The following is a 16886-nucleotide window of genomic DNA, read 5'->3' on the forward strand; positions in this document are numbered from 1 at the left end:
CCAGCTAATTTTTGTATTTTTAGTAGAGACGGGGTTTCACCATGTTGGCCAGGCTGGTCTCAAACTCCTGACCTCAGGTGATCCACCTGTCTTGGCCTCCCAAAGTGCTGGGATTACAGGCGTGAGCTACCATGCCCGGCCCAAAATAAGTTATTGAAAGTAGAAGAGGCTGGGCGCAGTGGCTCACACCCATAATCCCAGCACTTTGGGAGGCCGAGGTGGCTAGATCATGAGGTCAGGAGTTTGAGACCAGCCTGGCCAACATAGTGAAACCCCGTCTCTACTAAAAATACAAAAATTAGCCGGACACGGTGGCGCGCACCTGTAGTCCTAGCTACTTGGGAGGCTGAGGCAGTAGAATAGGTTGAACCTGGGAGGCAGAGTTGCGGTGAGCTGAGATTACACCATTGCACTGCAGCCTGGCTACAGAGCGAGACTCTGTCTCAAAAACAAAAACAAACAAACAAAAAAAGAAAGTAGAAGAATGACATCACCAAGCTCCCTTTGTCCCCCCTTGTCAGTACGGCTGTCCCCCTCCACTGTCTGAGCCAGAGTCCCAGCTTCCCCAACCTGGCCCTTCCCCCGCCAGGTGTCATCTCTTTACCAACAGCTTCCCCGCCCTCTCCAGGTGTCACCTCTTTATCAACAACTTTCCCCCCACCCACCCCCCGCCAGGTGTCATCTCTTTACCAACAGCTTCCCCCCCCACCCCCGCTGCCAGGTGTCACCTCTTTTCCAACAGCTTCCCCCAACACTGCCGTCACCTCTAACAGCTTCCCCCACCCCGCCAGGTGTCACCTCTTTACCAACAGCCTCCCCACCCCTCCAGGTGTCACCTCTTTACCAACAGCTTCCCCCAACCCCCCCCACCCCGCCAGGTGTCACCTCTTCTCCAACAGCTTCCCCCCTCCCCCGCCAGGTATCATTTCTTCTCCTCTGGCTTCCCAGTTTACACCCCTGGCCAACCGTATTGTTTGAGGCTTCGGACTTGTGGCTGCAACTGCCCATCCAACATCTCCATGTGGATGACTTGTGAGCGTCTCAAACTGAACATGTCCAGCCTGCGCACCCCATCCCCCCAGCCCACTCTTCCTCAAGTTTCCCTCCCCCCAGCCCACTCTTCCTCAAATCCTTGGGGATTTTGCCGGTGTCAGGAAGCGATACCACCTCTGCCCAATTGGCCAAACCCTTGGAGTCGTCCTTGAAGTCTGTCTCTCCCTAGGAGCCCCCTCCATCTCATGCTCCTCCCTGTCCTTGCTCCGCCCCCGCTACTCAGCCTTCCCATAACAGAGCGCGTGTATCTGCGTCCTTGCTCCGCCCCCGCTACTCAGCCTTCCCGTTAAGAGCGCGCGTGAGCCTGCGTCCTTGCTCTAAGCATTCCTATGGCTCCCCATCCAACTCAAGAGTGGTGTCTGCCAGGCCCCATCACCTCTGGCCTCACTGTACCTGTGGGCATGTTCACTGGCCCACTGTCCATCTTCCGCACGGGCATGTGAGCTCCACTAGAACTAGGACTGTCTCGTGGGCTGGTTCTGCCTGTCCTGCGTCCAGGCTCTCCCCTCCAGCCCACACCAGCCTGCTGGGGGCCGGTCTCACCTGCCTCCCTGCAGCACGATGCTGCCCTCCTGGGCGGCCCTAGGCCTCACGACATCCCTGCTCTGTCCCCCGACCCTGACTCAGGCTCCCCAACTCCTGGAGCCCTGAGGTCTTAGCTCACGTGACTTCTCCTCCAGGAAGCTTCCCTGAACCACATCCCAGACTAGAGAGGGCCTGTTCTGGTTCCCGTGCCCCCTCGCGCCCCTCGACTGTGGCCTTGCTGTCCTGTCCACTCCTTGTCCCTCCTCAGGCTGTGATCACATGCCCGAGGCCCAGCACAGAGGAGTGCTCTTCAAATGACAGCGATGACCATGAGGGCTGCAGTCCTTCTCCCCGGCAGGCCTCTGCATCTCTCTGTCCCCTCCCCAGGTGTCTGTCTCACCTGCGTGCCCACCACTGTTTACCCCGGCTCATATGCAAGGAAGGACAGAGTCAGCATCTGAGTGGCCATGGGCAAGGACTCACCGCATTTGCTGTCCTGTAGCACCTGGCCTGTGCCACATGCCCCCTGCCCCTCTAGGGCCTTGGCTGGCCTCTGGGCTACCTCGTACTCAGTGCCTGAGACCTGGACATAGAACTGCTGCCGGCCGATGGACTTGCGCAGGGTCTTGATGGTGGCCTGCAGGCTCTGTTCTGCTCGCTTCCGCAAGCAGTCCGCTTCGCATGTGTCTGCAGGGGCAGGAGAGACAGAACATGAATCGCTGGCAACCTTGCTAGCCGCTGCCTTCTTAGCTGAGGGCTCCCCCGTGCCAGGCCCTGCACTGGGCTCGGACCTCCTCAGCACATTCTCACGACAGTCCTGGGGCAAGGGGCCACTGTCATGCCCATCTGACAGATGAGGAGGCTGCGGACCTGGGAGGCAGGGCCTGCCCACGGCCACGCAGCAGATCTGAGTGCAATCCAGGCAGCTGCCACTGCACCACATCACCCCCCAGGGTACGACTCACGGGGCAAGAATGCCTGTCACTCAAAGACTCTTGGGGACTGCCACTGTCCCCAGGATAGTGTCCAGCTCTCTGGCCTTGAATCCAAGGCCCTTCAAGGTCCAGCCCCGTCTGGCCTTGCCAGCCTCATCCCCTCCACTCTGACACTCCCTGTGGATTCCAATGTCTAGCCACCTGGCCCTACTTACTGCTTCCTGGACACCTCCTCCTCTCTCTGACCTCTGTGCCTTTGCCTATTCTATTCCCTCTGCCTGAATGCCATTCCTTGCCACCTCTTCCACCCAGTGAGCTTTGATTCTAAGCTCTCATTCAAATGGCACCTCTTCTGGGAAAGCTTCCTGATATGGTTTCAATATTTGTCTCTTCCAAACCTCATGTTGAAATCTGATCCCTAATGCTGGGGGTGGGGCCTGGTGGGAGGTGTCTGGGTCATGGGGTAGGTCCCTCATGAATGGCCTGGTGTGGTAGTCAGTTCTCGCTGGCTCTACTAGTCCCCACGAGATGTGACTGGTGAAGACATAGGCACCCCCTCCCCTCTCTCTTGCTCCTTTCCTCTTGCTATGTGATGCCAGCTGCTCTTCACCTTCCTCCGTGAGCAGAAGCAGCCTAAGGCCTCGCCAGGCAGATGCTGCTGCCGTGTTCTCGGACGGCCTGCAGAGCCGAGAGCCAATAAGCTCTTTTCCTGATAAATTATGCAGCCTCAGGTGTTCCTTTTAGCAACGCAAATAGACTAAGACATTTCCTTTTTTTTTTTTTTTTGAGATAGAGTCTCACTCTGTCGTCAGGCTGGAGCACAGTGGCGCAATCTCAGCTCACTGCAACCTCTGCCTCCCAGGTTCAAGCGATTCTCCTGCCTCAGCCTCCTGAGTAGCTGGGATTACAGGTGCCTGCCACCACACCTGGCTAATTTTTGTATTTTTAGTAGAGACAGGGTTTCACCATGCTGGCCAGGCTGGTCTTGAACTCCTGAACTCAAGTGATCCACCCACCTTGGCCTCCCAGACTGCTGGGATTACAGGCGTGAGCCAGTGTGCCCAGCCAGACTAAGACATTTCCTAAGCCCTCCCGTGAGGGGGAGACCTCAGTTCTATGCATTGTTTGTTCTTGTGCCCCCACCACCGAGAGTCTCACCTGGCAATGGATGGTTTGCACGTGCGTCTGCCTCTCTGGCTGAGAGTGTTACCTGGGTGGGGACTTTTCTTTCCACAGCGCCCAAGCCCACAGCCAGGCCCATACCACACTTATCTGCTGACAGATCCCATCTCTTCAACATCAACGACTCACAGGTTGACACTCACATATAGCCAAGAGCAAAGTGCTGCTGTGACACCCGAGCCAGCATTAGAACCCCCTTCTGGAACCAGGAAAGACAATCCTTGGCTCAACCATTCTAGGGGGGCTGCACCTATTTGTCCTCCCGGGTCCCAGCAGGAGTGTGGAGGGGCAGATAAGGGTCATGTGACTTTTGAGGTCACCTCGGCTCTTCTGTCTCATTGCCCTGGGCTGCCTCTTCTATCCTGGGCTGCAAGCGTTGACCCCTGCCAGCTCCCTTTGCTTGTGGGCCTGCCTCTGTCTCCAGAAGCTGGGCTCCCATCCCAGCCACAGCTGTGCTCTGGTGCGAGCCTAGCTTCATGCCTGGCAGGCCCCCGGCAGCGCCACCAGCCTGTCGTCCTCCTTCAGGCCTGCAGAAGCCCCCAGGAGAACCCCTCACCTACCTGAGGCCTCTTCCATCTTTGTCTCGATCTCAAACTCTGCTGTGATGTGGGACACCTCCTTGGATGGGGACTTGCGGCCACGGCGCCTCTTCTTGGAGGAGTCACACTTGAGGGTCACGAAAGTCACATGGCAGTGGTCTGGACGAGGAAAGGACCACTGTGGCAAAGGCGGCATGGGGCAGGGAGCAAGGTCCTACCAAGCCCTGCACACAGAGTGCCATTGGCAAGGACTTCCTGGTCCGTGGTGCAGATGGAAAAACTCAGGCTACAGAAGGCCAGGGCTGGCTCGGGGTCTCAGGAGGGGCTGGTGGCTGAGCCAGGTCTCACGCCCGGTCCATCACGCTGCTGCAGGTGGAGGCATCTCATACATATTCATGAATGAGGCTGTGCCCCCAGCTCTGGGCCTGCTGAGGGTTTGGCCAGTGGGGACTCGGCTCCGGGCAGAGCCTGCTGCGTGCTGAGAGCTCTGTTAGGTTTGAGAAGGAATCTTCACGGGGACAGAGCTGGTGCCTTCCTCCGGGGCCCCTCGTACCAAGCTTGCCCTCCGCTGTTTCCCCAGCCTGCAATGTCCTTGGAAACTCCCATTCAATAAACAGCTGCCAGGTGAGAAAGACCTCCACCCTCGGAAACCAGACTCGCTGGACCCTGGGGCCCCAGCTCCCAGGCATGAGGACTCTCCTACAGCCCCGTTGGTGTGGGTTAGGAGCAGGGCGTCCCACTCACCCAGCAGCGGCTGCCTGGCGGTCTCCTTTGCTCGTGCCTGGCTGTGGGGCCGGAGGTGGCACTTGGCATCTCGGATCTTGAAGCGGGCCTTCTGTTTGATGGGGGTGGTGGGGGCATCTGGGGAAAGCCAAAATTCCCCCAGGTGGTGGCCTCTCCTGCAGGCAAGGAGATGGTGGGGGACAGGGGCTGCCAGGGGATAAATCCATCTGGGGGTGGGGCTTGATCTGAGTCCCTGTGCCCCGACAGCTCTCCTGGGGTGGGGGACCCTCTCCTGCCCCATTTCTCTCCCTGCAAGGCCTAAAACAGGTGAACACATGGATGGTGGGGTCAAGCTCAAGCCCAGGGGCCACCCGCCAGAGGTCTTCTGTGAAGGAGGACAGGGATCCTCCTACCTCCTCCCCATCGGCAAGCCATGATTGTGCTTTAGGAAAGAGCGTAGAACAGAAGAGACAGGACAGCAAGGAAGGGAAGGGGCTTTGAAATACTATAGATCCAGGACTGCCGGTTCCTTGCAAGAGCAAATCATAGCCCTTGGACTAAAGAATCCTACCACCACAGGTGCTTAGAATCAAATCACATATGCATTAAATATATAGAAAAGGGCAGGGTGCGGTGGCTCACGCCTGTAATCCTAGCACTCTGGGAGGCCGAGGCAGGCGGATCATTTGAGGTCAGGAGTTCCAGACTAGCCTGACCAACATGGTGAAACCATGTCTCTACTAAGAATACAAAAATTAGCCAGGTGTGGTGATGGGCACCTGTAATCCCAGCTACTCAGGAGGCTGAGGCAGGAGAATTGCTTGAACCTGGGAGGCGGAGGTTGCAGTGAGCCGAGATCACACCACTGTACTCCAGCCTGGGTGACAGAGCGAGACTCCGTTTAAAAAATAATAATAAAAATAAAGAAACATACAGAAATGCACCTATCTATCAAATCCAGCATCCTGAATAAGAAAAGCTGCTGAAGACACAACCCTCAGCTCCTTAGCTGGCAGGAGCTAAGGCTGGCTGTGCCATGCTGACCAAGCCCAGCGGGTCACTCCCAAAGGGCTGGGACTGTGCTGCACCTCGGCGCTTCTTGGCACGCTCTGCACGGCCAGGCCAGCTCTGACTCGGGAGAACCTAATAGCCACAGCAGATGTGGCTTGCTCCACCCATACAGTCTGCGATCTGTGCACTCACAGCACGTTAGAGTCCCTGAACCACTCTGGCTGTGACCTCAGAGCCGGAAGGGCCCTCCCACGGTCCCCTGACCCTGGGCTAGAACTCGGCCTGCAGCCTGCTGGCTTCTAGGTCCTGGGCCTGGCTCATCGCCAGCACCCCAGGCCACACGGAGCAGGGCCGAGAGCAGGAAGGTCTTCCCTGGGCGGTGCCCTTTCCTCCCCCGCCAGCATGTTGCTGGATGCAGTCAAGTCACCCGGTGGCATGCAGCATGGACAGGCTGGGGGGTTACCTGAGCAGCTGGGCCCGAGGCCAGAGCTGGTGCCGTTGCGTTTCTGCAGTGCCTTGCCCTGCGGCCCTGGAACTCCGCAGCTCAGGACGTAGCTATTTTCCGAGTCTGCAGAGAAGCCGATGGGTGAGGTGGGCCTGGTGCTCCTCCCTCCCACGGCCCTCAGATTCTTGGGGCCTCAGAGGGATTGTGGAGTGAGACGAAGATCAGGACAGATTCTTCTGCCAGTTTCTGCTACACAACCACAGGGAAGTGGCCAGGAGGAAGGAGCCCACTGGGTTTACTGAGAAGGACAGCGAGGCCCACAGAAAACCAGACAGCTGCCTTAGGGTCACTCGGTTATCAGAGACCCTCATTCCTAGGTCAGACTCTTTCCTGGAGGACAGCTGGGAGCAATGGTGAGACCCCAGGGAGGAAGACCCCCCTGCCACAGCATCCCATCTCAGGGACGGCCCGGGTTACCTGGCACGAAGAGTGTGTGAGCCGGGCAGGAAAGGAAGCAGCTCTCCACACCGCCTGCCTTGCTGCAGGACAGCTGGGCCCGGGGGGAGGTCTTGGCGCGAGAAAGACACTTGCCTGTCTCTGTGAAGGGAGATACGAGAGAGGGCTGAGAGAGGCCAGGGCGGAGGCTTCCTGGAGCCAGGAGGGTCTTGGGCATGGCCTAATGGGGACTCCCCCAACTCCCTTCTTCCATGGCTGGGCTGGCTTGGTGGGAAGGCGCCTGGAGATCGCAGGTCCCTTGGGCGTGTGGGGATGCTGGGCCCAGACAGCTGGCTTAGTCCCTCCTCCCCTTCAGGCTCTAATCCTGGCTGTGAGAAGGTTCATGTCCCCATCCCCAGATCAGAAACTCCCTGAGGGCAGGGCTGAGGTCTCCAGGGCAGGCGTCCATTCCCACTGGGGAAAGGAACGGCGATAAATGAACACTGGCTTCCTGGGAGGGGCCGTGGGAGGGATCGCTCGGAAGCACCTCTTTGGGGCAGCCCCTGCTACAGCCATCAGGTGTCGGGAGAAACAGCCCTCCAGAATTTCTCACTTGCTTACTTATCTTTGGAGGATGAAAAAGTCCCCCGGACTCCTAGGAAAAGACGGACGGTTCTACAGCCATGGCAAATACCAGAACTGATTTTACAGACGGCTAATTGGTCGGTGACAACCGGCTTATGTGGCACGCCTCTGAAAGCCACCTCATGAGTGACAGCCTCGCACTCTGGTCAGTCATCAATGTGGAGTTACTCCAGTGTGACCAGGCTTCCAGGTTCAGTCAAGTCACCTCCCTTCTGTAACCCACACAGGCCATGCTTCTAGACTCCCATCAACCTAATCCCGACCTGCCTGGAATAAGCTTTGCCCCAAATCCCCAGGGAAGATCAGCAGTTTGCTTTGCTCCCTGAGCCTGCCTGACCAACACAGCTCCCCCTTACTTAAGCAACAGCTCAGCTTTCTGGTTTCAGATACTGAGCGGTGGCTGATCTCATCCTTTGGTAATTCTGGAGGTTCCTCCAAGATTGTTTTAGAAACCCTTGCTTCCCAGTGTCCTTTGGGCGCCGTGGGCCACAGGTGTCCTTGGTCAACCCCCAGGGCCCACATTTTGTCTGTCCTGCTGATTGCTTTCTGCGAGGGCACGGTGTGACAACACTCTGAGCTCTCACTTGCTTTGCTGCTCTCTCGTGCTGACTGCTTTGTTAGCAAGTGGGCCTCTGGCTGGGGAGCAAGACCTTGTGTTCAGAGACACACATTACCTGTGTGTTCTGCTGCTGGGCACTTTGCTTTTGCTTGACTATTAGATAAAGGTTTATCCCATGAGTTTTGTTGTGCTCTGACTTGTCTTGTGTTTGATGGATAGATAACAGGGTGCTCCTTGGGGACCAGATGGTGACACAGGCCCTGCATGCTTCCAACTCAATCCAAGCTGGCCCCCAGGATCAATGGTCAGAGGTCTATGATACTAGGGGCCAATTCCCATTGGCAACTAGGCAGAGCTTTCCTTGGGTCCCTTCTAAAATCTTCCTGAGGGCGCTCCTGTTCTGCCAACACGTGAAAGGAGGCCCCTTTGTTTTCTCCATATTCTGGGGTCACAGCTGTCAGGTCACTGACTGCACGGCCCTTTCCAGCCTGTGTCTGGTTGGGGGAACCGGAACGTCATGCTAAGCACACACTTTTGACTGATGAAAGTGATGATCATGGGCTGGTTATGCCAAGGCTGCAACTTCCCTGGCTGAACTCCTGCAGCCTTATGAATTTACACTATTATCCTAACTTGTGCTTGTCCTGGTAAATGGCAAACTGCCCCCTACTCACCACAAAACCTAAACAGCGACAACTACCACCACCAGCTTAGAATAACATTGGTCATTGTGGGAACTTCTGACACATCAAAACTAATACATTAATATATTTAAGAGGAGCTCTAAAATGTTAGGAGACAAAATTTCATCATTTAATAGCTTCTGCCACTGGTATACCTTGGCCTCAGTTTCCTCCCACTCAAACCTTCCAAAATCCACTTGCCACTCTCTGCCCAGCTCCATCTTCACCAGCCACTTATCGCATCCCCCCACCACTCCTGCCCCTCCATCTCCTACACAAGCAACTCCTCCCTTAGGGTTTATCCCAGGAAAGCCAGAAATCAGATCTCTAATGCTGGATGTAAAGCCACGTCTAGAGCTATGCTGAGTGCTGAAGGAAATTTTCCTAAACTCCAGGAGACAGACAAACATTTGCTTAAGAATTCAGGATATCGCTGGATAGTTATTGTCCCGGATGATCAGATCTGTATCACAATGAGTTCACCTAAGTGTTAAGATCTTGGATGGAAGAAAAAGTTCAAAAGCAACAGATGGTAAAGAGCAGTAGAAGCGGCCGGGCTCGGTGGCTCACGCCTGCAATCCCAGCACTTTGGGAGGCTGAGGCGGGTGGATCACAAGGTCAGGAGATCGAGACCAGCCTGATCAACATGGTGAAACCTCGTCTCTATTAAAAATACAAAAATTAGGTGATCTGGTGATCTGCCCACCTCAGCCTCTCAAAGTGCTGGGATTACAGGCGTGAGTCACCGTGCCCGGCCAAATGTTTCTTTCTGAGAAACTAAATGTGTCAGCCTCTTTCTTCTGCCACTCAGTTTCTTTGGCCTTTGGAGGCAGGTTTGCGTAAACCTGCTCACCACAGAGCAATGACCCCCTAACACCCTCAATGAACAACGCTTTCCTGCAAAGAATCTGAAGGTACCATATCCTTCCTATGCTTGTAAGACGGAGATCCCCTCATGCTGCCTCCGCCACCCGTACAACCCCAAACAAGCTCTTTCCCAAAACTCAGCAGAAGAGCAGCAGTTGACTTTGTTCAGTGAGACTTTGCCTGAAAAGCACAGCAAGTCCTTCCACAAGTACGTGATAAACTCAGCCTTTGGATTTCAGATATTAAATGATGGTTTGTATTCGTTAATGTGTTCACTGACAAATATTTACTCTGTGTCTGTGATTGTCAGGGTCTGTTCCAGGTGCTGGGGCTCTAGCAGTGAATGGGACAGGCCAAGAAGACCTGTTTAACTGTGTAAAGCTTACATTCTAGTGAGGAGAGAGAGATGGACAGACAGACAGACATAAACCAACACGAACCTGTAAAGTGCACATTACTTCTGGTGGCTGGGAGTGTGATGGGAGGGAAAGAAAGCTGGGAGCACAGGGGGCCCAGATGGGTGCGGAAGTGGCCAAGGCTGCGGCTCTGGGTGGGTGATGGGGCAGGCCTCACTCACAGACCCTCACAGCAAGGGAGGAGTGAGGAGTGCTGGCGTGGGGGGGCCCTCCAGGCCAAGAGAAGCGCACAGCCTCGGGCTGAGGGCTGGTGGAGGCCCTGCGAAGTCAGTGAGGCTGGCGTGAAGCGAGGGAGACAGCAGAGGGCAATCCTGTCAGCTGGCGGCAGCCTTCGGGCCATTCCAAGCGCTGTGGCTTTGATTCAGAGTCAAAGGAGGAGTCACGGGGGGGGGGGGGGGGGGGTGGAAGGGGCGGAGGGTGGGGGTGGGGGTGGGGTTCTGAGCCCAGAGGGATGTTCTAACTTAAATTTAAAAGGCTCACTTAGGCTGCCCTGGGGATGTCAGAGTGTGGCGGGGCAAGGACCTGGCGTGGAGGTTTCAGGAGGGCAGGCCCACAGCCCCAGCACCCAGACAGGGTCCCATGTACAGGGAACCAGGGAACGCAGGGGCCCGTCCAGAACTCAGCCTAGGGGCACCCAGTGCTGCGAGCACGCCTGCAGAGGGTGCAGGGACCATGGGCTTTCCAGGAGGCACTGCCACATCCCCTGCAACTGTGCCCCACTGAGGCTGCTGCACCCCGAGTGACCCTCCTCCTCCCCCTCAGCCTCCTCAGCAAGACAAGGGGAAGCTGCCAGAGGAGAGGCCTCCACACCCACTCCCTCTAAGCTTCCAGCCCTATGGAGACATCAGCAGGGTCCCTGTGCCCCACGGCTGGGCTGCACATGGACCTGCAGATCTCATCTGTGCCCTCCTCCCCACTGCAGGTCCCTGTTGCAGTGCCTCTGGCTGACACTGGCATGCTCTGCCTGGGACCCCCTCCTTTTCTGCAAGTCCTCATTCCCATCAGCCATACCCCAACAGCAGAGAACCTCTGCCTGGGAATGCAAGGCCTAGAGGAAACGGAGGGGCTGTCCTGCTCACCCCCACCTCAGAAAAGCCACTGTCCCTCCCATCCAAGCCCAGGTGCAGGGGAGGAGCCAGCAGCACAGGGCGGCCACCTACCCAAGCAATCCTTCCGGTTCCAGTGGAGCCGCCTCCCCGGGGGACAGACGCACTCGTAGCTGCCCTTGGTGTTGACGCAGCCCTGGTCACAGCTCCCGTTGCTCATGCTGCACTCGTCCACATCTGGAAGCACAGCGGGCGTAAGGGCAGAGGGGAGGCTGGCGGCTGGCGGCTGGCAGGGGAAGGGACCACCCAGGACAAGAGGGCAAGAATCTCCTGACCCCACCGAGTCGGACAGCATCACGGGATGCAGATGAGCAGTGCACACGCCACACGCGCACACACGCGTGGGTTTATAAGGCTCCTCACAGACCCCAATGTCCCTTCCCCCAGGAACCTGGGTGGTTTTCTGAACTCAAGCAGCTGCACCCCAGGCTAGGGGGCAGAGGAGGTAGCACACGATTAAAGTTCCAACCCAACCAGGTTTTGTGGCGCAGGGAATGAGCACTGCTCCAGGGATTGTGAAACTGATTTTACCGTGGGACTCTGGACAAGCCCTTTTCTAGCCCCGGGTCCCCTGCGGTACAACAGACACCAGGGTGAAAGAGGTCACCGCTAAGGCCTTTCCTCCTCTGACCAAAAGCACCCGCTGGAGCTGGGGGAAGGGGCTGGGCCCCACATTCTGTTAGTTCTTGAGCTGCCTGCACTCGGCAGGCCCAGGGAAGGGGTGCCCAAGTTTTCGAGAGTCTTTCCAGAAGAATCTGTAGCCCGCCTCCAGAAGCCCAAGCACCAGCTACGTCCTGATCACATTCTTGCCTGACCCTGTCTGATCTTCAAGTGGCCTGACATCGTGAGTGTGGCTACCCCCAGGTCACAGAAAAGGAAGAGACAGGGGGACCGTCCTTGGCTTCCTAATCTTCACCCACCATGCCCATATAACACCAAGTCCCAGCAGCCTGGCTCTGACTCCTAAATACATCTAGAACCTTCCTCTTTGTTCCGTCCCTGCCCACCCTGCCCCGGCTCCAGCAGTGCATGCTCCCATGCCTGGAGCTGTCTTCCCAGTGGTACCCTGGATTCCACTCTCCTTTCCATGTGGTCACTGGGGCATCTAGTTCCATGAACTTGACCATATCACACCCTGCTTAAACCCTCTACAGGCTTCTCATCTGACTGGGAATAAACCCTCAACTCCCCTGCGGGCTCACGCAGCCTGCATGGTGGGATGGCGCCCCCTATCTGCATCTTCCTCTGAGCTCCCTCCTGTGGGCTCCAGTCCTGTGGCTGCCTCTGGGTCCTTCTGTCCACTGCTTTCTCATGCGGATCCCTCTGGAGTGCCTCCCTACCCCCAGCCAAACACTCCCCCTTGAGGATCCCGAATTGCCCCTCTACTCTGCCCCTCTCTGCTGTGAGCCTCCCTGGAATGAGCTGTCTGGAATTTCCATGTATTGGTGCCCCCGCTCCTGGCCCGAGTTCTCTAGTAAATGGGGTTTCCAGCCCCGTGCCCATCTGGCCAAGGCCTGGCACTGGCAGAGACCTGCTACCCACCTCTAACCGTTCCCTGCTACCCCTTGTCTCCCCAGCCCTGCCCCACTTGTCCTTGGCTGAGCCCCTCTGCCCAGGAGTCCCCATCCTTGCTGAGGCCTCAGGCCCCCCAGGGTTGAGGGCAGGGTTGGGATGCGGGGTGCAGTGTAGGTGGCCGTGCGGCCAGGTGCGTGCCTCTGGGGGGAGGTGGCCCTGGCGGGCAGGCTGCAGACCTCCGCAGTGGGTTGTCCCGTAGAGGATGTAGCCGCGGTGACACAGGCACTGGAAGCTGCCCGGGGAGTTGATGCAGATGTGGTCACAGGTCCGCTCGAAGGAGCACTCGTCGATGTCTGCGTGGCCACAGGGAGACAAAGTTGGGGGAGGAGTTTGAGGGAGTGGTGGGTGGGCACGGCCTGTCACTCTCAGTCACTCAAGGCACATCTGTGGACACACAGTCCCTGGGCGGAGGCGCAGCACAGCACCGACCCACAGGAAATGGGAGACTCCTTGCTGCTCGACTTTCCATTGTGCCTCCATTAGCCTTCTGTTTCTGGGTTGGGAGCCACCTCACGTCTTTTCTGGAGACGAGCAGGGCAGAAACATTGTGAATGGAAGGGATTATTATGAATCTCTGCCATTTTACTATCTCACAGTCAACTCCGATTAGGAGTGGTAGAGAGGCATTGAATCCACGCCTGCAGGAAACGGACTGCAGCTGGCCCCAGGGCCCTGGGGAGGCAGCTGACTTGGGACATAAACCTAGGCCTCTTGGATGCTGACCAAAGCATCTTTCCCCATCACCCCATGATGTTTCTTGAGAAAATAAGGAAAACCACACAGGTAAAAAGAGAAGAGGAAATATGCCACCCATAAAGGTCAAAAAGGGAGCTCTGATAGAATGTGGAACGTGATGATGAGCTTCCTGGCAGCCAAGGTAAAAAGAGAAAGAGGGAAGGTCATGGGGTGTTTGCTCCTGGAAAGGAAAAAATGAACCACCATGTTGACTGGAGACAAGTCTGTCCTGGCCATAAATTCTGAGGAAAATGGCTGTTATGGGACAGTTGATGGGGACCCCTGAAGGCAAAACAGACGCCAACCTGCCCCTCCTTGGGCATAGCAGTTAAGAGTTCATTCTTTGAAAACATTAGCTCATGTAATTTCACAAATATTTGTAATATATGTGTATTTATAAAACCACTAACACAAGGAAGAAATTGTGCATGGTGCTCAAAGGCGAGTGTGCTCCCTCCCAGGGAGGATCTGGGACCGCCGGGTGCTTGCGGCACCTGGGCTAAAATCTGAAGGATGGGACCAGCCTGGAATGAGCGAATGAATATGGAGGAAGGGTGCTCTAGGCAGTGGCTAGGAGGTAAGAGCATGGGGCGCCCAGGGGATGCACCTGTTCCCTTGGGCCCAGCCCCATCTGAACTCCCCTCCCCTCCTAGGAGCCACCCTGGCAGGTCTACTTGTGTGGAGCCCAAGGGGGACTGGGGGGGTGTCTGGGGTCCCCTGAGTGCCAAGCGAAGGAGCATGGACCCTTCCCTGCTGGACCTGTGGAGCCCAGAGCCCCAAGGCCTCAGAAAGATGAGCCTGGAAGGGGGTGGAAAAGATACAGGTGGGGGTGGGGCGGGTGAGGACAGGGCCTCACAAGCAATCTCACCTCCTCCTCGACAGCCGCCTGCCTCTTTCAGGGGGCAGCTGGGATGCAAGGGCTCTCCTCAGCCCTCTGCAGAAGAACTTGGCAAGGCCAACAGAGAAACAAAGTCAAAGTCAGAAGAACCCTGATAGGGCCTGGACAGACGCTGTGCTCCTGACCAGACCTCAGGCCCTGAGGAGAAGACAGGGCCAGGATGCCCGTCCAGGGACAAAGAGGCTGAGCCTGGGGAAGGCAGCGGCTGGCCTGGGGCACACATGATTCTGAGGACAGCAGGCCCTGGCCCTACTCTCGCCAGCCTCCTGCTTTTACATTTCTCAGGGACCTTGTGGGAGAACAGCCCTTGCTCCTCAGGGCCTCACCCTGCCCCGTGCCAGCCCCTGAGCTGCACTGACAGGCAGAAGCACAGCCTGGTACCCAGACAAGGCCACATGCTGCCCGCAACTGCTGGTACCCCGCGGGCAAAAAACCACCAGAGCACAGCTGGATAATCATCAGGGAAAGACAGCCCCTGCCCTGCTACATGGGGTGCCCCACCCCCTGCACTTTCTCCCAGTGTGGGGCCCACAGGGTACCTGTCTCCTTCCTCATGGCCTCATCCGGCCCCACCAAGTTCCTTGTGGTCCCCTAAACCTCCTCAGGCCGGCAGCGCCATCTCCTGGGTGGGTTTACCTCCCTGGCTCCTCCTGGAAAATCCCTACTCACCCCTCAGGCATTTCACCAACGGACCCTCCCCGTAGCCTTCCCTGACCCCGCTCTGCACTGCCAGCCTCTGGGCTCCTGCTGCATCCTGGATCCCACTAGACTCTTCCTGGGCCGGGATTCTTGGCTTCTGCCCAGACCCCTCCTCATTATCCTTGTTCCCAGCAGGTGAGGATTGTTCGAGAGCGCCTGCCTGCAATGTGCAACGCTTTCCAACAGATGGCAGCATCCCACCTCCGAAGCCAGAGGAGTTTGATGCTGGGAGGCCCGTGGGCCACCTGGGAAGGGAGGGGCTGGGTGAGCTGATGAGCTGGGCCACCGGCTCCCTCTGCCACCTGGAACATGTGCTGAAGCCCTCCCGAGCCTCAGTGTCCCATCAATAAAAGGAACAGATTGGACTGGATGTCCCCTAGAGTCGTAAAGGACCCCATTCCCTCGGGCCCAGCCCCATCCGCATTCCCCTTCCCTCCTAGGAGGCCGTGTCAGCCCAGGAGGGGAAGGGGCATGATCCCGCTGGGCCCGAGAGCCACCCGGGGCATGGCAGGGGCTCACCCTGGCAGGTGCGCTCGTCGGTGAGCAGCTTGTAGCCCTTCCGGCAGCCGCACTCGAAGCTGCCCACGGTGTTGCGGCAGAAGTGGTCGCAGCCTCCGTTGTTGACGAGGCACTCGTTGATGTCTGTGGGAGCCAAGAGGGATGGAGGAGTGAGAGCCAGGAGAATCAGCTTGTGTGACCAGCGGGGGGACAGCAGGCTAGTGGCAGGGGATGACACTGCCCTGAGTTGCCTGGTGCCCACTTCCCAAGCTGGCTGCTGGCTCCCCAGCTGTGCAGAGGGGTGGGGGCCCTGTCTCGCAGGGGTCAGGGTCGGGGCTGGGTTGTACTGGGAAGGGCCAGCTCCCCAAGCTTCACCACTTCCCCTGAGACTTGGCAAGCCTGGGATGTGAGACATTGAGTAGAGAGGAACTGATGGCTGCTGTGCCCGGCAAGAAAGCAGGGACAGCGACTCTCCCATGTCCTCTCATCTGCAGGTTCAGGGAGGCCGCCTGGCCAGCAGGGAGGCTGGAGCAGGCAGGCACCACTTCTGGTGACCTCGGCAAGCTCCTGGACCCCTGAGCCTTGGTCTCCTGCTTGCAGAGCGAGGACAGGAAGTGCACCCATTTAGAAGGACATCACGAGGACTAGGTGAAAAAACACTTCCACGGTGCCGGTGCTTGGTCAGCGCTCAAGAAACTTTTTTCAAAAAGTAGGTGTTTTTGCCTCTGTTTGAGGAGTAGACTGAGGCTTAGAGAGGGAAAGCACCTGGTTCAAGAAGCTTCAAAAGGTAAGTGGGGAGCTGGGCTATGCAGCGGGCCTGACGCTCCCCCCTTTCCCAGCCTGACTCCCCGCCTGTTTGTTTGAGCTGCTTCTTTGCTTAACAGTGAATGAGTTGTAGTATGCTCCGAAGGTTGCCTGGCCCGATCCCGTGTAAGAAATGATGCCATCCTGAGCAACTCTGCCAGTCAGCCTCTGCTTGCACACCTCCAGGGACGGGAAACTTTCTCCCTCCCAGCATGGCCTGCTGGCCGATGCCTCACAGATGTCTTCCTCACCCTAAACACAGCCCTGACCCCTGTGAGCCCCCATGCTCCTGCTCCCTTGTCGGGCCCATCTGGGCTTTGCCCTTAGGCCTTGGGCCAGCCTGGCATTCTGTGCCACTAGAGGTCCCTGTCCCCAAGGGGCCTCTTCTCCAAGGGACACAGTCTCAGCTACTCCCAAATTCCTCCTGGGTCCCGACCTCCAGGCCCCCATGCTGGCCACCCCCTCCAGACTCTCTCCAGCAGTGAGTAACAAAAATAAGAGGTTTTATTTCTACACTGCAGGGTGGCTTAAAAAAATAATCAGTGCTGGCCGG

General features: G+C 57.3%; 1 protein-coding gene across 6 annotated transcripts in view; it reads right to left on the bottom strand.

The window, feature by feature from the left end:
• The window catches only part of SCUBE1 (signal peptide, CUB domain and EGF like domain containing 1), a 148892-nt gene that overhangs the window by 18794 nt on the left and 113212 nt on the right, over nt 1–16886 (bottom strand). For all 6 annotated transcript variants that reach the window (XM_016939327.4, XM_016939326.4, XM_016939330.4 and 3 more), the window contains 8 exons: nt 15551–15673; nt 12876–12992; nt 11179–11301; nt 6891–7010; nt 6432–6536; nt 4979–5095; nt 4256–4393; nt 2062–2265 (listed from right to left, as the gene is read on the bottom strand). In XM_016939327.4, the coding sequence (XP_016794816.1) occupies nt 2062–2265; nt 4256–4393; nt 4979–5095; nt 6432–6536; nt 6891–7010; nt 11179–11301; nt 12876–12992; nt 15551–15673 (1047 nt within the window). The remainder of the gene's footprint in view (nt 1–2061; nt 2266–4255; nt 4394–4978; nt 5096–6431; nt 6537–6890; nt 7011–11178; nt 11302–12875; nt 12993–15550; nt 15674–16886) is intronic.

Source organism: Pan troglodytes, chromosome 23 (genome assembly GCF_028858775.2).
Source record: "Pan troglodytes isolate AG18354 chromosome 23, NHGRI_mPanTro3-v2.0_pri, whole genome shotgun sequence".
NCBI classification, from domain to species: domain Eukaryota; kingdom Metazoa; phylum Chordata; class Mammalia; order Primates; family Hominidae; genus Pan; species Pan troglodytes.